Genomic DNA, 19794 nt, shown 5'->3' with positions numbered 1-19794 from the left:
GGCAGGTCAGGAAGAGCAGGGTTTTATGCTCAGATTTGTTCTAAACTGTGACCAGAACCCATGTGTCTCAGAGATGGAACACGTATAGCCCCTTTGGAGGAGCTGAAGGTGCTATTTCCTTAGTTCTGCTTAAATCCAATGCTCTCCCTTCCTCCCAAATAACTAGTTTCCTTCCTCCCCTCTTCCCTCCTCCGCTCCTTTCCCCCTCCCTTCTCTTTTTTTTTTTCTTTTTCTAGTCTGTATTCTATTAACACGATCTGCTCTCTGTCTACCTGTATTCTCCTCTAATTTAGCTCCTTTGGTCTACATTGCTTATCTCCTGACGAGCCAACAGATTAACTTGAAACTTAGACACTTAAATGCGTACAAGGTCAATGATCCCTCCGATTTGAGTTTCTGTAATTCAAGTTTGTTCCCTCCAAAGTGGAGATATATCTTTTTTTTTTTTTTTTTTTTTTAACCAGTCAAAACCTCTAGGTTTCTATGATTAAGAGCAAATACAAAGTCTTAAAAGCTCCTGGATCTGAGAAAGTTATCTATATGTCACACGATGTGGGGAAAAGTATGGTTGGAGAATAAGGAGCAGAATGAAATTGGCTCCCGATTTCCTTTGGGCTTCGGATAGCATGCTGTCCATAAGATTCCAGACACCAAGATGCTTAGCATAAGCTTCAACAAAGACAAAAGACAGAAGAAGGTTGGCATGTCCTCTGCAGAACTCCCTTACATTTCAAAAGGATGCAGAGAGTAGTGTATTTTTCAACTTTTCCTAAGCCTAAAGCAGCCAACCCTCCTCCTGGGCAAAGCTTATGTAGTGTCTGTGTTTGTTTGAAAATGGAATAAATAGGATGGGAAGGGAGGGGCAGGAGGGGCAGAACCACATTCTGGAATGCATGTGTCGAGAAGGAGGCAAAGAAACAAGAGAAACACAGGGATATAAAGGAATTTGGTGGCGTTGAAGAGGTAAATGTCAACCAAGAGAGTGAGGGGGTAGGATGGCAGAATGGTTCAAACATAGAAGATGGCCAGAGAAGAAGGGGCAGACTGTGCAATGATGAGACGGAGCTACTTAGGTAAGGAGCCCAAGGAAAAGGAGGTGGGTGGAGGCTGGGGCCTGGGGCCAGGTTGCAAGAGGGAAAAGAAACTCATGGAAGTAAGGCACATGAGCGGGAGCCAGGCCTCCTAGGGAACGGCATATCACTCACTGGTGTGGTCATGACATTTGGAATGAGGGTGTGAGTGACTGCGAATCCCAGCCCCTTCTCAGTCCAGCCCCATCACACTCCTCTAGCCTGGCTTTCTCCCTCTCGGTGTCTCTCTCTCTCTCCCTCACTTTCCCTCATCTCATTGTTTCAGAGTAGGCCAAATTTGAAGTCCTTCCCAGGGAGTGGCCCTGTTCATCTTGTTCTCCAGCCAAAGTAGAAACGGCGAGAGAAGGAGAGACACATTCAGCAGCCAAAGGACTCGGTGGAAAGAGCAGAGAAAGAGTACACAGTGAGTTGTTTGATTGTATATAACCCTAAACAGACAGAGGGAGTGTGTGCGCGCGCGTGTGGGTTTGTGCGTGGGTGAAGTTGAAATTGAAAGGCCGGAGGGGGGGGCAATGGGAAATGCCACTGCCTTAGAATTGAGCGGATATCCCAATTATCCATGGAATTCAACAGGAGACACCAAGTTAAGCAGATGATATTAAAATAGCCACAGATATCAAAAGGGAAAAGTTAGACACTGGGGGATGAAGGAGGCCAAGAGTCGGGGCAAGCACAGACCATTTAGAACACAAACTTTTCTCTGACTGGGCAGAAAAAAGTAATGCGAGTTAGAATAATGGTAAGTGATCACAGAATAGAATTGGGAAAAGAATGCTGGGTGAACGAAAAGAGAGAAAGGGCTTGAGTCACGTGGGGGACCAGAAAAAACCCTGGGAAGACAAGGAGAGGGGCCCCGCAGGTACCCCTGCCTGAAGTCAAAATGCTGATGCGTCCCTGAGCATTACAACCTCTACTCTCCCAACACCCCTGTCAGATATGCTGCTCTTGGGACCCAAGGTGCTTCTGTGTCTCACTGCGTTCATCATCCCCTCTGGTGAGTCCCTACCTTTGTTCTTTCCTCCCTACAATGCCAGCTCCTCAGCTATACGTGAGTGTGGAGGTGTAGGCTGGAGGGCAGGATGGAGGGGAAGTTGAAGAGGAACCACGGCAGGAGCGCCGGCTACTGAGTTCTAGAATAGCCATTAGAGAAATGAACAGGGGTGCCCGAGTGGCTCAGTCGGTTGAGCGTCTGACTTTGGCTCGGGGTCATGATCTTGTGGTTCGTGGGTTCGGGCTCCATGTCGGGCTCTGCGCTGACAGTGTGGGACTTGCTTGAGATTCTCTCTCTCTCCCTGTCTCTCTGCCTCTCCCCCAGTCATGCTTTCTCTCTCTCTCTCTCTCTCAAAAATAAAAAAAAATAAGCTTAAAAATTTTTAAAAAGAAAGAGAGGAACAGATTTATGTCTGAGAAGAAAGGGCTAGGAGGAGATCAGAGATGACCTCGGACCCATACTAACCATAAGAGGGTCGCACACATCAACATACAAGCAAACAAACACCAAAGAAAAAAGAAATGGGCACACAATTGCGTGCACAAACATACAGAGACGGCTAGTAAGAAACCGGACCAAATTCAATTCATAAAGGGAACCCGTGGGAATATATACACTCCCACTTAACCAACACTGGCTCCTGCAACACACAAACATATCCACACGCACACAAAGAAACACGTGCCTAACCACACACTCAAGTAAAGTCACTGAGCTAGAAGAGGGGCCACGGAAAGCGAACCCTCGGACGTTGACGAAATCCTACTCTATTTTATTTTCTCATTCTGCCAGATACAGACTGTGAGAAAATCACTTTTGAGGTTGTTCAGTAAGGTAGCTCGTCCAATGGAGGTTGTGATAGAACAGGGCACATTAGAAAGGCTGCTGGCCCCGTCTGCCCAATAGGACCCCACTCCTGCTGGGGGATTGAGGGCAAGAAGGCACCCCCAAGCCAGGGCTTGGCAAAGCAGGGCTTTGCTCCCAGGAACTTGTTTTTCTTTGAGTGTTTCCCTGCCAGCACTAACGGTCTGAGTAATTTTGAAATTTTTCATTTTTGTGTTAAATAGGCTCCACGCCTAACGTGGGGCTTAAACTCACGACCTTGAGATCAAGGGTCGCATGCTCTACCGACTGAGCCGGCCAGGCACCCTTGATTTTGTATGGCACTATACAGAAATCCAATGCAGAAAAATCAAGTAAACGATTTCCCCATCATTTTCTGGTTCATCTTATAAAAGCTTTATGGGGTGTAGAGCTAGAGTCATTCATCCCTTTTCTCTTTCCTTTGCCACAGACTGGACACGGCTAGGAGCCAATGGTCAACGAGGAGGTACGTAAACCCATGGATCCGGGCTCTGTGTGTATTGTTTGTGTTTTGGTTATTGGGTTTTTTTTTTTTTTAGTATTTATTTAAGTAATCCCTACCGCCAATGTGGGGCTCGAACTCATGACCCCGAGATCAAGAGTCACATGCTCTTCTGACTGAACCAGCCAGGTGCCCGCCCCATCTGCTGGGGTTCTTATCGGTATAATATGGATTAATGGTCCCAGTTAAAGAATCTGTAATAGAAGAGAGAGACATATTGCCAATTTATAGGAAATAGGGTCTAATTCACCGGTTTCCAAAATCCTAATATCCTCTCAAAAAACTTCTTTTGTTTGTCAACTGAAATACCTTTCCCAAAACCTCCTCCGTGACCATCCCTCATTTTTACTCTCCTATATATATATATCTCTCTTAGCTTCCTCAGAAAATACCACTAACAACAGAAAGCATTTTCCCAACCACGTAACAACGGAGAAGCTAACTGACAGACAGGATAAGAAGCCATCTCAGTACGACAGTGAAATTCTGGCACTAAGGGACAGAACCCAAGTCTTGGCTTCCCAAGGGCTACTTCCTTCAGCTTGACGAAGGAAACCCCAATGAACATCTCCACTCTGCCTCCAGACAAACATAACTACAATTTATCTCTTACTTTCCCCGACCCTTGAGAGCCCATTAACGGATCATAAAATCAAATTAGCAGATCACAACTGGACTTTTTTTTTTTTGATAAATTAGCATAAACTAAAACAAAAAAGGAGTACTTTGCAAGTACATTGCAAGAGTAAAGCGGCATCATATTCATCTGGTTTCAATTTTCTAGGCATACACTGGGGCACAATACAATTTCTTCCTGGGCATCGTGGTACAGTAGATAAAAATGTGGAAAGATGGCATTTTCTTTTTCCACTGCTGTGGGTAAAGAGGTCTGAATCCCTCAGTTTCTGAACCCACATCAGAGTTCTGAATTCATTTTTCTGGGCCCGTTTCGGTCCAGTCCTTTTCCAGATGTTTGTGATGCTTCTTTAACAGAAATAGAAGATTCAGAAACAGAAATAGGCTAAAAATGCCTGCTTAAGATTTCTTTTCAGAGAACATTCATGAACCCTAAAGAAACATTTATACACTGGCTGCTCACGGATAAGGCGGGTGATCTGAGGAATACACGGGCAAACAGTACTCTATCCAGAAATTCGGAGGCGACAGCAAGGAAACACTTCCAACCCCTCCGCTCTCCCACTGGTTTGCTTCCATCTCTGTGAGTGGCTGGACTGGAATGTAGGACAGGAAGGGAACTGGTGGGATGGCACCGTGTCCTGGAGAGGCTCCACGTCCCTCACGGTTTTTGGAATGACTCGGGTTAGTGGTTTGTCAAATGTCCTGGAGGATTGCAACAGCCTTAGATTTTTTTTTTTTTTCACATTTATTTATTTTTGAGAGACGGAGAGAGACAGAGCGTGAGCAGGGGAGAGGCAGAGAAAGAGGGAGACACAGAATCTGAAGCAGGCTCCAGGCCCCGAGCCGTCAGCACAGAGCCCGACCCGGGGCTCGAACTCACAAACCGTGAAATCATGACCTGAGCGGAAGTCGGACGTTTAACCGACTGAGCCACGCACGCGTCCCAGCCTTGGATTTCTTTTCCAAAATTTGTCCTGAAGTAAGAAAAGCTAATGTTCAGTGTTAAGAGATAAAAAGCCCCTTCTGTAGGATCTAATGACTTTATTTTTATTTTTTTAAGAGGACGGGGCGCCTGGGTGGCGCAGTCGGTTAAGCGTCCGACTTCAGCCAGGTCATGATCTCGCGGTCCGTGAGTTCGAGCCCCGCGTCAGGCTCTGGGCTGATGGCTCAGAGCCTGGAGCCTGTTTCCGACTGTGTCTCCCTCTCTCTCTCTGCCCCTCCCCCGTTCATGCTCTGTCTCTCTCCGTCCCAAAAAAATAAATAAAAAACGTTGAAAAAAAAAATTAAAAAAAAAAAAAAAAGAGGATGATGTGGGGTTCTGGGTGGCTCAGTCGGTTGAGCACCGGACTCTTGATTTTGGCTCAGGTCATGATCTCACAGTTCATAGAATTGAGTTTCCATCTGGCTCTGTGCTGAGTTGAACTTGGAACCTGCTTGAGATTGTCTCTTTCTTTCTCTCTCACCTCTTGCTCCCCTCCCCCCCAACCCCACCCCCCTACTAGGGCTCTCTCTCTCAAAATAAATTGCTTCAAAATGTTTTATTTTTCTTTGCCCTCTACCACAATGATCAATCGCTCTGGCACGCTTTATGAAAATGCTATTCTTTCCAGATTTAACCTGCCATTTAGACACTGACGGTTAAGGAAAAAAAGTCAAAGGAAACTATGTGAATTTGGTGACCCCTGGTGGGCAAAATGGATTGTGATGACAAGCCGTCTACAAGGAAGGATACTTCTAGGTGGGATACTTACTGAATATTTAGATGCTGGGGTGCCTGAGTGGCTCCGTCAATTAAGCGTCTGACTCTTGATTTCGTCTCAGGTCTAGATCTCACGTTTCGTGGGTTCGAGCCCCCTTTTGAGCTCTGTGCTCGGCAGCGCAGAGCCTGCTTGGGATTATCTTTCTCCCCCTCTCTCTGCCCCTCCCCTGCTCACACACCCTTCCTTTCAAACTAAGTAAACATTTAAAAAAGAAAAAGCAAAGTAACGAAGCCGTGTTGACATCTAAATATTGTTTACGTTTGTTTATTTTGAGAGAGAGAGAGAAAATGCGAGTAGGGGAGGTACAGAGAGAGCGAGGGAGAGAGAGAATCCCAAGTAGCAATCTCCACGCTCCGTTAACACAGAGCCAGGTATGGGGATCCGTCTCACGAGCCAGGAGACCATGACCTGAGCTCAAATCCAGAATCTGACACTTAACCGACTGAGCCAGCCAGGTGCCCCTGTGTTTTAAAGCAGAGAGAGACAGCTGGTTTTGGATAGTGCTGTTATTTGTAGTTTGGATACAGTTTGCTTGTTTATCCTAATAGATTCCACCTTAAGGCTGGGACCGCTTATTATTATGTCTCCTCCTGCCTTTACCTTTCAATGTTCAACTGCAAGGTCATTCTCTACTATCATTGGCATTTCCCCTTCCCCGCCCCTTCACCTCACTTCTCACTGAGCATCAGAAAATCATCCACATCACCCTTTGGGAACACGCTTATATGTAAGCGTTTCAGCAAGCTGATAGCCAATTATGTCAAAATTATAATTATCATACTCAATGTCTTTGGTAAAGACAATTTTCATTTAACGAAAGCATCGCCAAGAGGCCATCAATCCATGGTACTTATAACAAGCTGTAGGACCTTGGGTAAATTTTTTGTCTGGTGCTCGATTTTATCATCTGTAAAAACAGATTTCAATGGTGCTTGGTGCATAGGAAACCCAAGCTAGCTGTATGCTTATTATCCGGTAGGACAACGAAATGATGTGATTCTTCTCTTCCTATGCTTAACCCACGTATCATGAAGAAAGGGGGTGCCAGTGGAAGGTTGTCTGACGGGCACGGAGGGGAAGGCACACAAAGGGAAAAGGATATTCTAGGTTAGGACTGTGTGGTATATTCAGGGAAGTGGCAAAGCGTGACATTTGTTTGGGTTGCAGGGAAAGGACTTGATTTGGGAAGCAAAGAAAATCAACTGTGGGATACCGGCTACGTGTGGGCAGCCGTGCTGGACAGTTTCACTTCCTGGGAGTGCAAGAAGGGGAGGGGGACGGAGAGCGCCCAAAAAAATATTGTCTGGGGGGGCACCCTGGTGGCTTGGTCAATCAAGCATCCGACTCTTGATTTCGGCTCGGGCCATAATCTGGCAGATCGTGAGTTCGAGCCCTCCCTCGGGCTCTGCCCTGGCAGCACAGATCTTGCTTGGGATTCTCTCTCTCCCTCTCTGTCCCTACCTCGCTCGTGCTCTCCGCCTGTCTCTCTCTCTCAAAATAAATAAATTGGAAAAAAATGTTTTCTGATTTTTTTTTTTTCCTCAGATGATGTGACTCCAGTGACTCCAGAAGCATTCACAGAAGATCCTAGTAAGCTACCCTTTTTATTTCTGTGCTTTCACACTGGGGCTAGAGGGACTGAGGGCGATGTCTGTAGGAAGATAAATGAAAGTTACAAGAGGTGAGTGGGTGCTCTGAGTTCAGGCACACCCTAGTGTCCATCTTACCCACCACTGATGCTGTGAACCTGTCCGATCTTTTCTCTCCCATTTCCTTCTCTGAGAGTCCCTCACATTGGCCCAAGAGGTCACACTCTTTCACTGCGATTTTTCTTGCCTCCTTTAAGATCGTCCCTATACCCTCCGTCCCCTTCCCTCTTTGCCACTTTTGCTTCCTGCATTTTTTATTCTTTGTGTTATATGTTTGCAGACCTGGTGAATGAGCCCTCTACAGATGAAACAGGTAAGTTGTACTACAGATCTTTTAAAATGGCATGATTCTTGTCAATATTCACAACATTTATTCCAGCGTTTGAATTAATCCTGTATTTTTATCCCTGAGAAAGGGATGGAGGGATTGTGGGTGTTTTGTTCAGTGACAAGTGGGATAAAAGGAAAGAGTCCCACTCGTTTTCTGAAAAACATGAAACAAAGTGGAATAGCTAACATAAGGCACGTGCAATAAAGGATACTGCCAGTAGGGCACATACTCTCCAAAAAAATATTCCCCATGACTTCAGTTAACTCTATTCCCTTGGATAGAATACACAAACCCAGCCGTAGCCTTGACTTTGCCGTGATAACGTCCATTTTTCCACTCTGACTTCCCCCTTGCCAATTCAAAGCCCTCCTCACACCTGCTGTTTTGTGCCTTTTCAGTTCTGGCCGATATCGAGCCTTCCACAGATGACCTGGGTGAGTTCAGATCTGGGATCCCAGGGCCACTGGGGCCTTTCTGGGCTTTCCCCAGAGCCCATTACGGAAGGCGGTACAGCTGGTTAAGGTTCCTAAATAGCTACCACTACAGTTTGTGAAAATTCTTCCAACAGTTCAATTTGAATTAGTGATATTTTTGATCCCCCAGTAGGTCCAGGGAGGGACTGTGCTAGGCATCTGACGTACGAAACACCGAAGTGCGATATTCCCCTCAAAGTTTCCAAGACTGGATGGGTGAAGGCAAGATAAATATATACACAACTCACTGCTTGGGAAGATAAAAGGAAACTTTCTAGAAGTAATGGTTGAACTGATTCTTGAAAGAATTGGAGCCAGCCAGGCAGTCAAAGAAGGGACAGGATGCACAAAGATGTGAACGCAAAATAAGGCTTGGCACATCGGAGAAACTGAGCTTTTTAAATAATCAGGGCAAAAATCTACAAGGACTAAGTGGTAGGATGTAAGAAAAGGAGACAGAAACTAGATTACCTGAAAGAAACGGTTACTGAGAACCTGCTACTAGGTTTATAGGAATATAAACCAGGAACACAAAGGTGAACGAAACTGATATCCTCCTACGAGATATTTTTTGTCTAATGCACAAGATAAACAAATGGCTTTTTTTTAACTTTTTTTTTTTTAACATTTATTTATTTTTGAGACAGAGACAGAGCATGAACGGGGGAGGGTCAGAGAGAGAGGGAGACACAGAATCGGAAACAGGCTCCAGGCTCTGAGCGGTCAGCCCAGAGCCCGACGCGGGGCTCGAACTCATGGACCGCGAGATCATGACCTGAGCCGAAGTTGGCCGCTTAACCGACTGAGCCACCCAGGCGCCCCAACCAATGGCTAACTTTAACTTCATTGGGTTTCACAAAATGCCATAATCAGGATGAGCAAAAGAAGCTGTGCAAGATGCGACAAAAGAGTCCCCCGGGTTAGGAAAGGCCTCCGTGGAGGGCACAATGACTAAGTTGGTTCTTGAAAGACAAGTAGACGTGAATCAAGTAAATAGGGAGAAGAGCCTTGGGGTAAAGAAAACAGTATGCGCAAAGGCTTAGGATAGAAATAAAAACCGATCAGAGAATAGTTTATACAAAGGAAGGTTCTAATGAGATTTATGAATTAGAAACCCAGTCAAGATGCTATGGCAATAGTCCCCGTAAAAAGATGATCGCCTGAACTGAGGAGGAGGTAGTGAGAATTAAGTGTGAACTGTAAGTGAGAGGGGACTGTGGAGATGATGTCCAGTTTTCTATTGGGTAGCTGGTGGTACCATTCGCTGAAGAACAATTTGAATTCGTTCAAAGATAAGACAGTTTAAGATGTACTGGATTTGGGGGATCTTTGAAATATCCACAAACTCTTCCCTAAAGTGGCAGATGGATTTACAGGTCTGGAGCTTAGAAGAGATCTGGGCTAGAAGCAGAAGCTGGAGGGGCGCCTGGGTGGCGCAGTCAGTTAAGCGTCTGACTTCAGCCAGGTCACGATCTCGCGATCCGTGAGTTCGAGCCCCGCGTCAGGCTCTGGGCTGATGGCTCAGAGCCTGGAGCCTGTTTCCGATTCTGTGTCTCCCTCTCTCTCTGCCCCTCCCCCGTTCATGCTCTGTCCCTCTCTGTCCCAAAAATAAATAAACGTCAAAAAAAAAAAATTAAAAAAAAAAAAAAAAAGAAGCTGGAGAATTCTCAGCCGAGAAGCCCGCAATTGCAACTAGGGGGTAGATAAGACCACCCAGCGTATTCCTATAGTACCCTGACTCTAAACAACTCTTCCAGTGGCATTTATACACATCACGCCCACGGTTAGTGAATTCCTTCAAGACGATTCCCTCCTTGATTTATTATTCATTCTACAAGTTAAGCCCGTGTTTAACTTGACCCTAGGTTAGGTTTGGCTACGGCTGTGACTTTTGCTCTTCTTTGCTGAATAACACTTTCATCTAAGAACCCATGACGATGTATCTGATTTACAGAGAAGAAATTTTCCTTGATGAGCAAGAGCTTCTACAGGATAACAATCTCTTCTCTCCTTCGCTCTAGGATGCAGCTCTTCTGGGCATATGGCTTTTGTCCATACTAAATTTGCTTCTCAGCAACAACACAAAGCTACTCAAAATGCCATCACTTTTTCGATTCTAGAAGAGAGAGGAGAGAGGCAAGATCAGATTTCCCATCCTAACTTCTAAATCTGTTCAGTTTTGTGGATCAAAGCAGTCCATTAGGGGCTTTCTTTTAGAAGTTGCTAAAAGCATTATCAACCCATTTTTTATTCATGGGTGCCCCATATGGGCCCCAAGTGAGGCAACATGGGTGCCTCACTTTTTTATTAATGGGTGCCCCATATGGGCCCCAAGGTTACAAAGGGAAAAGGATATTCTAGGTTACAGAGCTAGTAAGTTCTAGAACTCATGATAACTGAATGAAATTTCTGCCTTCCAGCTCCGGCCAGTGATAAAAATACCACAGCAGGTATGATTGCCTTTTGCATGTCTTTTTCTTCAGCTTTCTTCTTGGGGATTCCTTATCTCCTTGTTCTTTGGCGGGTACTTGATGTACCTTCTAGTTTGCTTTCCATTCTTTCTCAAAGAGTATTTTTTTTTTTTTTTTTTTTGGGACAGAGAGAGACAGAGCATGAATGGGGGAGGGGCAGAGAGAGAGGGAGACACAGAATCTGAAGCAGGCTCCAGGCTCTGAGCCGTCAGCCCAGAGCCCGACGCGGGGCTCGAACTCACGGACCGCGAGATCGTGACCTGGCTGAAGTCGGACGCTTAACCGACTGCGCCACCCAGGCGCCCCATCTCAAAGAGTATTTTTAATGCTCTTCATTCCTGCTCTCCTTTATGAGCTCCTGTCCTCGAGGTCATGAAGAAAAGATGGGACCACTGTTGGATGATCCCAAAGCAGTCCTCTTCCTGAGCTACCTTTGGACTTTCTGTGGTGGTTAGTGTGTGGGGAACTGACTGCAGGGACCAGAGGACTGTAGGTGTCATGGGCAAAGTTGCTTTCTGGAATGTACTGATGATTCTGATAGGCAGCTAGGACTGAAAACTACTGCAACGGAAACTGTGAGCCACCTAAGAGTTCTTATTCTCGAGAACGGAGTCAGCAGCATTTCATTTCAGTTTGGTATTTCACGCTGCCGCCTGGATAACCCTAGAAAGACTTTCCTAGAAGAACTCTCAGAGATTATTTTAGCGACTTCTGGGTCCAGGTAGGAAAGCACCTAAATTTTATTTCAGCCAGTTTCCTACTGTTCTGCTTTGTTGAACAGGAAGGGCATTCCCCACATTACAATGATCCTGTGTAGAGACTACTTTGTATTTCCCCCCCGCTCTCTGTACCTTCCTCCATGTCTTTAATCCTTTGTTCATGCCTCTCCCTGTTTTTTTGTATTGGACTTCTTCAGATTGCCGGGATGAAAAATTTGCTTGCACGAGACTCTACTCGGTGCATCGGCCAGTCAAGCAATGCATTCACCAGTTATGTTTCACTAGGTAAGGGATCCCAGGATGTGCAGAAATCGCCTTCCCTGGTAGTGGTTTCCTGTCAGTAACCATGCAACGAGCACCCACTGTGGAACTTCAGTCTTTAGTGGCAGAGAAATTTTGAACATGACCCTCTTAGGGCGGTGCCAGATAGAACCTGGAGTCGGACTTGAGTTATGCGGAAAACAGACTATTAAGACTAGATGTGAGAAGGCAAGGGAAGTGAGGGCTGGAGAAAGGACAGTCATGAGAGAAATACTGGTACAGTGAATCCATGACCCCATAGAAAAAGGCTGAAGCAAAGGATCCAGCTCTCAATGTCAGAAATAGTGAAGAGCAGTATTAGGCTTGACTCCAGGAGGAATGCGCAAAGTGGCACTGAGAGCAATTAATACCATTCCGTCCCCTTCCCTCCTCTGGGAGGGAAAAATCAGCCCAAAATACTTAAGGAAGGAAATCGAGAGAGGAGGAAAACAGACAGGGGAGAGTGGGGAGTACAGGAGCTGGCGAGGCACCCCTGGCCTATATACAGACTAGAGTTCTCCCTCCCGATGGTTTTTGCTGTATCTCTTTCCTTAACCATGTTACTGGGACTCTGGCAGTTTACGACGTATGTACATCATCAACAATGAGATCTGCTCTCGTCTTGTCTGTAAAGAACATGAAGTAATGAAAGGTAAGATGATATCTGGTTTTTTAGTGGGGAGGGGCCATGACGAGAGAGGTAAACAGAGATGTGATCCTGATGGATCCAAGGTCTGGCTTCGGAGGAGGGCTTTAGGTCACCCCCTGAACTTCCATCAGTGCCTGCCCCACCAAGTTGTGCTAGATAAGCAATCAAGGTAATGCAGTGTGCTTCGTATATAAAGATAACCCTAAGGAAAATATCTTGGATCTCTTTTCAGCAAGATTGTAACTCCCAACCTCTCCCATAGATAGAGCTTTCTGAAGCTGGAACTGTTTTGGAGATCATTCACTGGAGTTCTAGGTGAAAAGGCCGAATCAGGGGCACCTGGCTGACTCAGTCTGGGAATTCAAGCCGCACGTTGGGTGTAGGGATGACTAAAAATCAATAAACGAAAACTTTAAAAAAAAGGCCAAGTCAGCCATCACAAATAATAGACTCTACTACCGGCAGCCATGTTCACAAATGAAAAAAAACCTCTCTAAAGGAAAGAAAAAAAAAAAAACAAAAAAAAACTCCACTATTTGGAGACAATTGGTGTTTGGACAGGGCCTATCAGTAAATACAAAACAGGACATTTAGAAGCTGGCTACATTTGAACCAGTTTATCAATTCCAGGAATTATTTACATTACTTAATGCAAAAATTCAGGGGTAGAGGAAGGTAGAAAAACCTGATAAAAACAATTAAAAGGGTCCAACGTGTGTGGTTATACACCGTGCATTGTGGGAACAAAGATACCTCTCACCTTCTCCCTGGCCCGCCCCAAACGATAAGTGTGGTTGGTGAAGGCACCACAGCCACAGCCCCTTCTGACTCAACAGCCCGTCTTGCACGGAGCTGCTGAGTAAGAGCTGTAGTTAACTTCGCAGAAGGAAACTTGTTATTTGCCCCCATTGGCCTTGTGCAAGCCACCTGCAAGGGAAGCACCTTGAGACTGAGGATGAGTATTTGGGACTGAGGCACTTTCAAGGGTCTCAGGGGACTTACTAAAGTTAGCCATTTGCACACAGTAAACACTTAGATAGATAGTGAATAATCGAATGTCACTTTTTTGCTACTTAATAAGCCCAGGATTAGAAGAATCGGGAGCTAGGCGTGTAGAGCTGCCTAAAATTCACCGGCCAGCCACCTGTGCTAGGTACTTAGCATACATTATTTTGTTTTAATACAACTATACTGTTGAGGCAGGTAGTTCATGCTTCTTTCACTGCAAGGGATAGCGAGGTTCAGAAAAGTTAAGTAACTTTCTAGTAAGCAGTAAATAACCAGTGAGCTGCAGATCGGGGGTTCTAATCCAGATCTGTTTCTCTTCAACCTTTCACGACAGCACACTGCTGTCTTCTCTTTCTTTTTTCAGAAGTTTATTTACTTAGAGAGAAAGCGAGAGAGAATGTATAGGGAAGGGGCAGAGAGAGAGAGAGAGAGAGAGAATCCCAAGTAGGCTCTGGGCTGTGAGCGCAGAGGGCAAGGCAGGGCTCGAACTCATGAACCGTGAGATCACGGCCTGAGCTGAAATCGAGCGTCGGACACCCGACCAACTGAGCCACTCAGAAGCCCCGGGTCTTCTCTTTCTCCCCAAACGCCAGCCCTTTAGGCATTATTCTCTGCTTCTCTTCTAGATGAACTTTGCCGTCAGATGGCTGGTTTACCCCCAAGGCGACTCCGCCGCTCCAACTACTTCCGACTTCCTCCCTGTGAAAATGTGAACGTGCAGAGACCCAGTGGTCTGTGATGATCAAGGAAGAGGAAGGAAGAACATGTGGGTGGGAGGAAGAGAATGGTCTAACAAGAGCAACCATTGTCAGCTAACCCATAGACATTAGTAGTTCTTAAACCAATCCCTTTGTAGTGTCTAGCTTTGGCCCCCCACTCCCTGATTTATTACCCAGACCGGTAACAAAGTCTATATTATAGCATGGTTTTGCCGCTTCTCACTACCATAGGCATAGCAGATCAATGATAACCAAATGGCTTATGTACAAACAGTCTACATACGGTTTCAAAGGAAAATAAACGTGAGGTTAATATTTACAATTTGAATCTGTCTGAAATAGATCTTAGGGTGGAAGAAGCTGTCACTAGTTTGGCCACAGGACTTCATTTCTTTGATTTTCAAGCATGTCCTAGATGAACTCCCCATTTGCAAGTTCCTCTTTACTCTTATGCTAACTATTTTGCTGGATTTGCCTGGCGGGTCTTCCGGAAGAGTCATGGTAATGTGCATAGTCCCAGAGAGTTCTGAGGCCAAGAGTTAGACAATCCTACCAGCAATATCTAAAGACCCAAGATGAGATCTGCTAAGGCTGAGGCTAAAGAGGAGTAGGCCCAGTATGGAACTTGGACTCATGGTTCCCTATTCAATTTTTCACGCGGTTGTCCCAAACAGGCAAGTGGGGCTAAAAAGTCCCATTTACTTACTCATTTATGGTCGTGTGGGGTAGGGGTTAGCCCACCTTCCGAAATTAATTAGACAACTTAATGTTGGTGTGAATTTCCTCGGCTACTCCTTTCGCCCCATTACTAAACGAAATCTGTAGAGATTATTGTGCAAATGGATTCTGGAATAGCTTGATTGGGGCCTTAAGAAGGACATTCAGACCTCATCTTTAATGGGCAGACAACGTTTACCTAGTGGTTTATAAGAAAGAATAAAAGAAATAATGTTCAGACAACCTACATTCTTAAGACATGCTGCCACAGTAGGCCCTGGTAACAGTCCCCATCTTTACCACGACAAGGTTAAGTTTATGTGAGTTCTAAGGTTTTTTAATTCTGTGATTTAAGATTTAAATGCATTATTCATATTTCTGGAAGCCTAGATGCAATCTGATTCACAACCACCATGTCTGCTTTATGAGGGGAGAGATATCCTATATTAGGAAGCAGTCCACGACGTAATAGAAAAAAAATCCCATTGTAAGTGACCAATTACAGATTGTAGCTCCTTCTACCTGAAGAACTTAGCAACTTTCCACAAAGGCCAATGAAATTCAAGTAGGAAATAAAGGAATTTGAGGCAAGTTGTACACCACAGAATTCCACTTGGCAGTGTTGGATCCTTTTCATATTGTAAGAAAACTGTGAATGAGGATCAAGCTCTGGAGGTTGAGAAACAATTTAGCCTAATGGGATTTGCTCAGCTGATTGAAGAGAAATGCTAGGAAAGACCAAAGCATGTAATCTCTCCTCCACAGCCTCTAAAAGTAAATTTGCTCGTATATAGACAGACATGTTGAATGCATATTGTAACCACTGTAGAGAAAACTCACAGGCAGAGTTTCCAAGAATCGTTGAAGAATCTCTCCACGAACGGGACCCTCCAAAGGAGCACCTCAATCCCAGGATTGTGTATATTGCAAATTAAACACTCTAAAATAAATGTTTCTAATTTCGTCCTCAGAAAAGAGCGGTCTTTGATCTGTTTCTTTTTCTCTTCTATGTTTAGAAAGACCCCAACCGATGTTTTCATCCCCCTTGGGAAAAGGGAGTACCAGTATCACTCTCCACTATTCTCTATTGCACCCTTCCTACAAATTTGCCATTGGTTCTCCCAACACTCCAATTTACTCTCCTCCAGAAAACTCCTCAATTCACCAGAAAGTTCCTTTTCTTTCCTGCTCCGTGTGACAATCTTTACCTACCAACAGTCTTGCTAGGTAAAGCTTCATGCTTCACTCCCTTCTCTTTTGCTTCATCATGTGCCAGTGTTTTCCATTTCTCATTGTTCTTATGTGATTGACCTTTTTTTTTTTTTCACTCTCGACATATAAACCAACACTTCTTTTTTCTGTAATGTTTATTTTTTTGAGAGAGAAACAGAGACAGAGTGTGAACGGGGGAGGGGCAGAGAGAGGGAGACACAGAATCTGAAGCAGGCTCCAGGCTCTGAGCTGTCAGCGAAGAGTCCGATGCAGGGCTCAAACCCACGAACCTCGAGATCACCACCTGAGCCTATGTCAGATGCCTAACTGACTGAGCCACCCTGGTGCCGCCAACATTTCTAACTTGCTTCCCATTCTGTCTTTCCTCCACAACTTTCCCCTAAGGACAGTCCCAGGTCAGTTTCAGGATGTTGTTTTGGTCCTGTTCTTTCCCCGTGTACCCTTGCCCCCTGGCAGAATTTCATTCACCTCCTTTTTGTTGTTTTTTACCCTTGCTCCCATTTCAGGTTCCTGATGCTCTAGTTTTCGTCCCTGGTCACTTCCATGAAAGGATTTGCAAGCCTTGTTCTCTTTTAGGCATTAATATTATCCCTTTCTTGGTGAGCACAAATGACCATATTTTATAGCAAGGAACTTATAGTTTGATGAAAAATGATTCTGTGAAACAAAACAGTGCAACTTTAATGTCGGAACTAAAGGATTTTGTGAAAGTATCTCCAGGCAATTTTTGAGATTGTATGCCTTCCTGGCACCTTGAAAGATGGCAGCGTCATCTGCCTATCCATGAAGTCTACTCTTGTTTTCTCTGCCCAGATTGAGTTGATCTGGCTCTGAGCCTAACTTTTTCTATAAAACATGCTTATGAAAATTTTCCTTTCTCCTTGAATGGGAAAAATTCAAGTGTGTACTGTACTCTAAATATAGTTCCATGCACACTTTCTCTGAGTATCCTTTTGACTCACAGGCAGATGGTGTGAACCCCAGCTGGTCTCCCCACTTCTGAGCCTTACTTTTGATGACATCAAGTAGTATATGTTGCTAGCCACAAGCTCCTCCCTCCTCTGCTTCGGGGTGTTTGTGTGTAACCAGATATGTTACACCCGGTCCGAGCCGCAAACAACTTGCAACCTCTAAGGTTCTCCTTCCTTCTGTACTGAAGCAACCGTAAGAAAGAATTCTGAGAAGAAACAGAAAAGAAGATAGAAAAGCATCAGACAAGGGGAGTCAGCGGATGGAAGAGTAATGACAGGTTGACATCAAGACAGGGAACCAGGATGCTGGAAGACGGGAATTCACAGATCTGATGGGAAAAGGGAGTGCAGTGAAGAGGTTCTGAGAGACCTGGAACTTTCACAGGGTAGAATGGAAAGACATCAGAGGCACACTGGAAGGGAGGCAGGACTGTCCTTATGGATTTGTCCCCTCCTGGAGGCAAAGATTTGGTTAAAAATACAGAACTCCAATCAAAATCAAAATCCTGTATCATTTAGCATTTTCACTAACCAAACATCAGGGAAAGTGACTTGTTGAGGTTCTCTGCGGTAGAGAAAGGAACGTGTGGCTACAGTTTTTTTCTTTCTTTTTCTTTTTTTTTTTTTTCTCTCTAAAAACCAGTCAAGCAGAGCCAGAAGCAGCAGTCAGACGACAACTTCTGGGCAGAACCTAAGATGGAAAAAGCAAATGCTGTTTATATAAATAGAGGTGCAGAACCGTAACTTCCTGTTGACAAAATAAGCTTCACTTCACCTCAAACCCTCAATTTCTTTTTTAAATAGTTGATAAAGGCTTTTTTTTTTTTTTTTTTTTTGGTCCTTTCAATTTGTCCGATCACTTTCAGCAAGGTTCTGGTTTTTTCCTAAGCCAGGGGTCCTGCATTTTTGGTCTCTATCTCTGGTATTTTTCTTTCCTCTCCCTTTTCCTTTCTTCTGTGGGATTACCTCGTCATATATTTGTACTATGTAGCTTTATGGGGTACATTATTAAATTTACATAATAAGCCATGAGGATCGAGTTCAGGATGATCTCCTAAATTTGTATGAGATTCACCTCCTCTCCTAACCCCCCCCCAAAAAAAAATAAGGAACAGATGAGCTTTGAACAAATATAAGGAACTGTTTAATGGAAAATAACAAGGATGATACTTAAGGGATTGATGGGCATTGAGATATCAACTGTGTCATTAGATACTATTTCCTAACATGGTGTTCTGTTCCTAAAGGTCAAGCACAAGGAGTTACAATGAAGAATAATGAAGACTGCACAGAAAAACACTTCTTCCATTTGTATAAAATTACATCTATCTATCTATCCATTCATTCCTGAAAATTGCTGAAAGTTTGGGAGGAAGAGAAAGTTTTGGGTTTTGTTTTGTTTGTTTTTTTTTTTGTTTTTTCGATTTTGTTTAAGAAATCTCTACACCCAACACGGGGCTCAAACTCACAACCCCGAGATCAAGAGTTGTATACTCCAGGGACTGAGCCAGCCAAGTGCCCCCCAAAAAGTACTACTAATACAAAGAAGCTTATGAAAATGGGTAATGTTGACCTCAAAATCAACACGTGTTGAAAACAAAAATTGCTTCAAAAATGTTCACATAAAATCAGGAATGGCAGCTCCTGAACTGGTTTTTCAGAGAAACTAGTTTGCCGGAAGGTAGTCTTTAACTTGATAATGTTAAACTATGTTCTTCTGTTGCCAGTATCTCACAGAAACGGGGATGGAAAGATCTGGCACAGGGTAATAAGTGGTAAAGTACAATAGTTCGTAAAATAAATTATGACTTGAATTTGTAAGTACAATTCCTTAGAATCATAATAGGTTCTGATGACAGGGGGCAGGAATAATTTCTCTCTTGCCACGCAGCGACTGAAAAATATATCATGGAGCACCTAGGTGGCTCAGTCGTTTGAGCATCTGGCTTCAGTTTAGGTCATGATCTCATTCATGGTTTGTGGGTTCAAGCCCCGCATGGGGCTCTGTGCGGACAGCTCAGAGCCTAGAGCCTGCTTTAGATTCTCTGTCTACCTCTCTCTCTGCCCCTCCCCCGCTCACACGGTCTCTCTCTCTCTCTCTCTCCCTCTCAAAAATAAACATTAAAAAAATATATATATCATCTATGCATGGGGCATCTACACTCAAATCAACATGGTTCTAGGTATAATAATACATACTTATATATTCTTGTTCATTTTCTTTTCTTAAGGTTTACTTATTTCTTTGGAGAGAGAGAGCATGCACACACAGGGGAAGAGCAGAGAGAGAGGGGGAGAGAATCCCAAGCAGGCTTCATGATGTTAGTGCCACCAGGGGCAGATCTCACCAACCATTGAGATCATGACCTGAGTGGAAACCAAGATTCAGGAGCTCAACCAACTGAGCCGCCCAGGAGCCCCCATCTTGTTCGTTTTAACATAAAAGAATCCGTGTTTGTTTCAGGGCCACTTCTGATGTAGCACTCACTATGTGTGTGCTCCTGAGTGAATGGCTTCTCTACTGTAAATTTATGGGAGGGGCGCCTGGGTGGCGCAGTCGGTTAAGCGTCCGACTTCAGCCAGGTCACGATCTCGCGGTCCGTGAGTTCGTGCCCCGCGTCGGGCTCTGGGCTGATGGCTCAGAGCCTGGAGCCTGTTTCCGATTCTGTGTCTCCCTCTCTCTCTGCCCCTCCCCCGTTCATGCTCT

General features: G+C 44.7%; 1 protein-coding gene across 6 annotated transcripts; it reads left to right on the top strand.

Annotated features, from left to right (window-relative positions):
• Positions 1 to 956: 956 nt before the first annotated feature.
• Positions 957 to 14485, top strand: MFAP5 (microfibril associated protein 5). Of its 6 annotated transcripts, XM_045463410.1 has the most exons (11): positions 957 to 1073; positions 1357 to 1494; positions 2026 to 2085; positions 3377 to 3412; positions 7393 to 7437; positions 7777 to 7809; positions 8226 to 8261; positions 10721 to 10750; positions 11688 to 11775; positions 12369 to 12442; positions 14074 to 14485. In XM_045463410.1, exons 3-11 carry the CDS (start codon positions 2028 to 2030, stop codon positions 14184 to 14186), a joined length of 513 nt encoding a protein of 170 aa, XP_045319366.1. In that variant the 5' UTR covers positions 957 to 1073; positions 1357 to 1494; positions 2026 to 2027; the 3' UTR covers positions 14187 to 14485. The 6 variants fall into 6 exon arrangements, with proteins under 6 accessions (XP_045319366.1, XP_045319365.1, XP_045319370.1 ...); XM_045463409.1 differs by lacking the exon at positions 957 to 1073 and having other exon boundaries at positions 1251 to 1494; XM_045463414.1 differs by lacking the exons at positions 957 to 1073; positions 14074 to 14485 and having other exon boundaries at positions 1257 to 1494; positions 12299 to 12437.
• The last annotated feature ends 5309 nt before the right edge of the window (positions 14486 to 19794 follow it).

Source organism: Leopardus geoffroyi, chromosome B4, assembly GCF_018350155.1.
Source record: "Leopardus geoffroyi isolate Oge1 chromosome B4, O.geoffroyi_Oge1_pat1.0, whole genome shotgun sequence".
In the NCBI taxonomy this organism is placed as follows: Eukaryota; Metazoa; Chordata; class Mammalia; order Carnivora; family Felidae; genus Leopardus; species Leopardus geoffroyi.
Note: the sequence above shows the minus strand (reverse complement) of the source record. Positions and strands in the feature narration are given on the sequence as shown.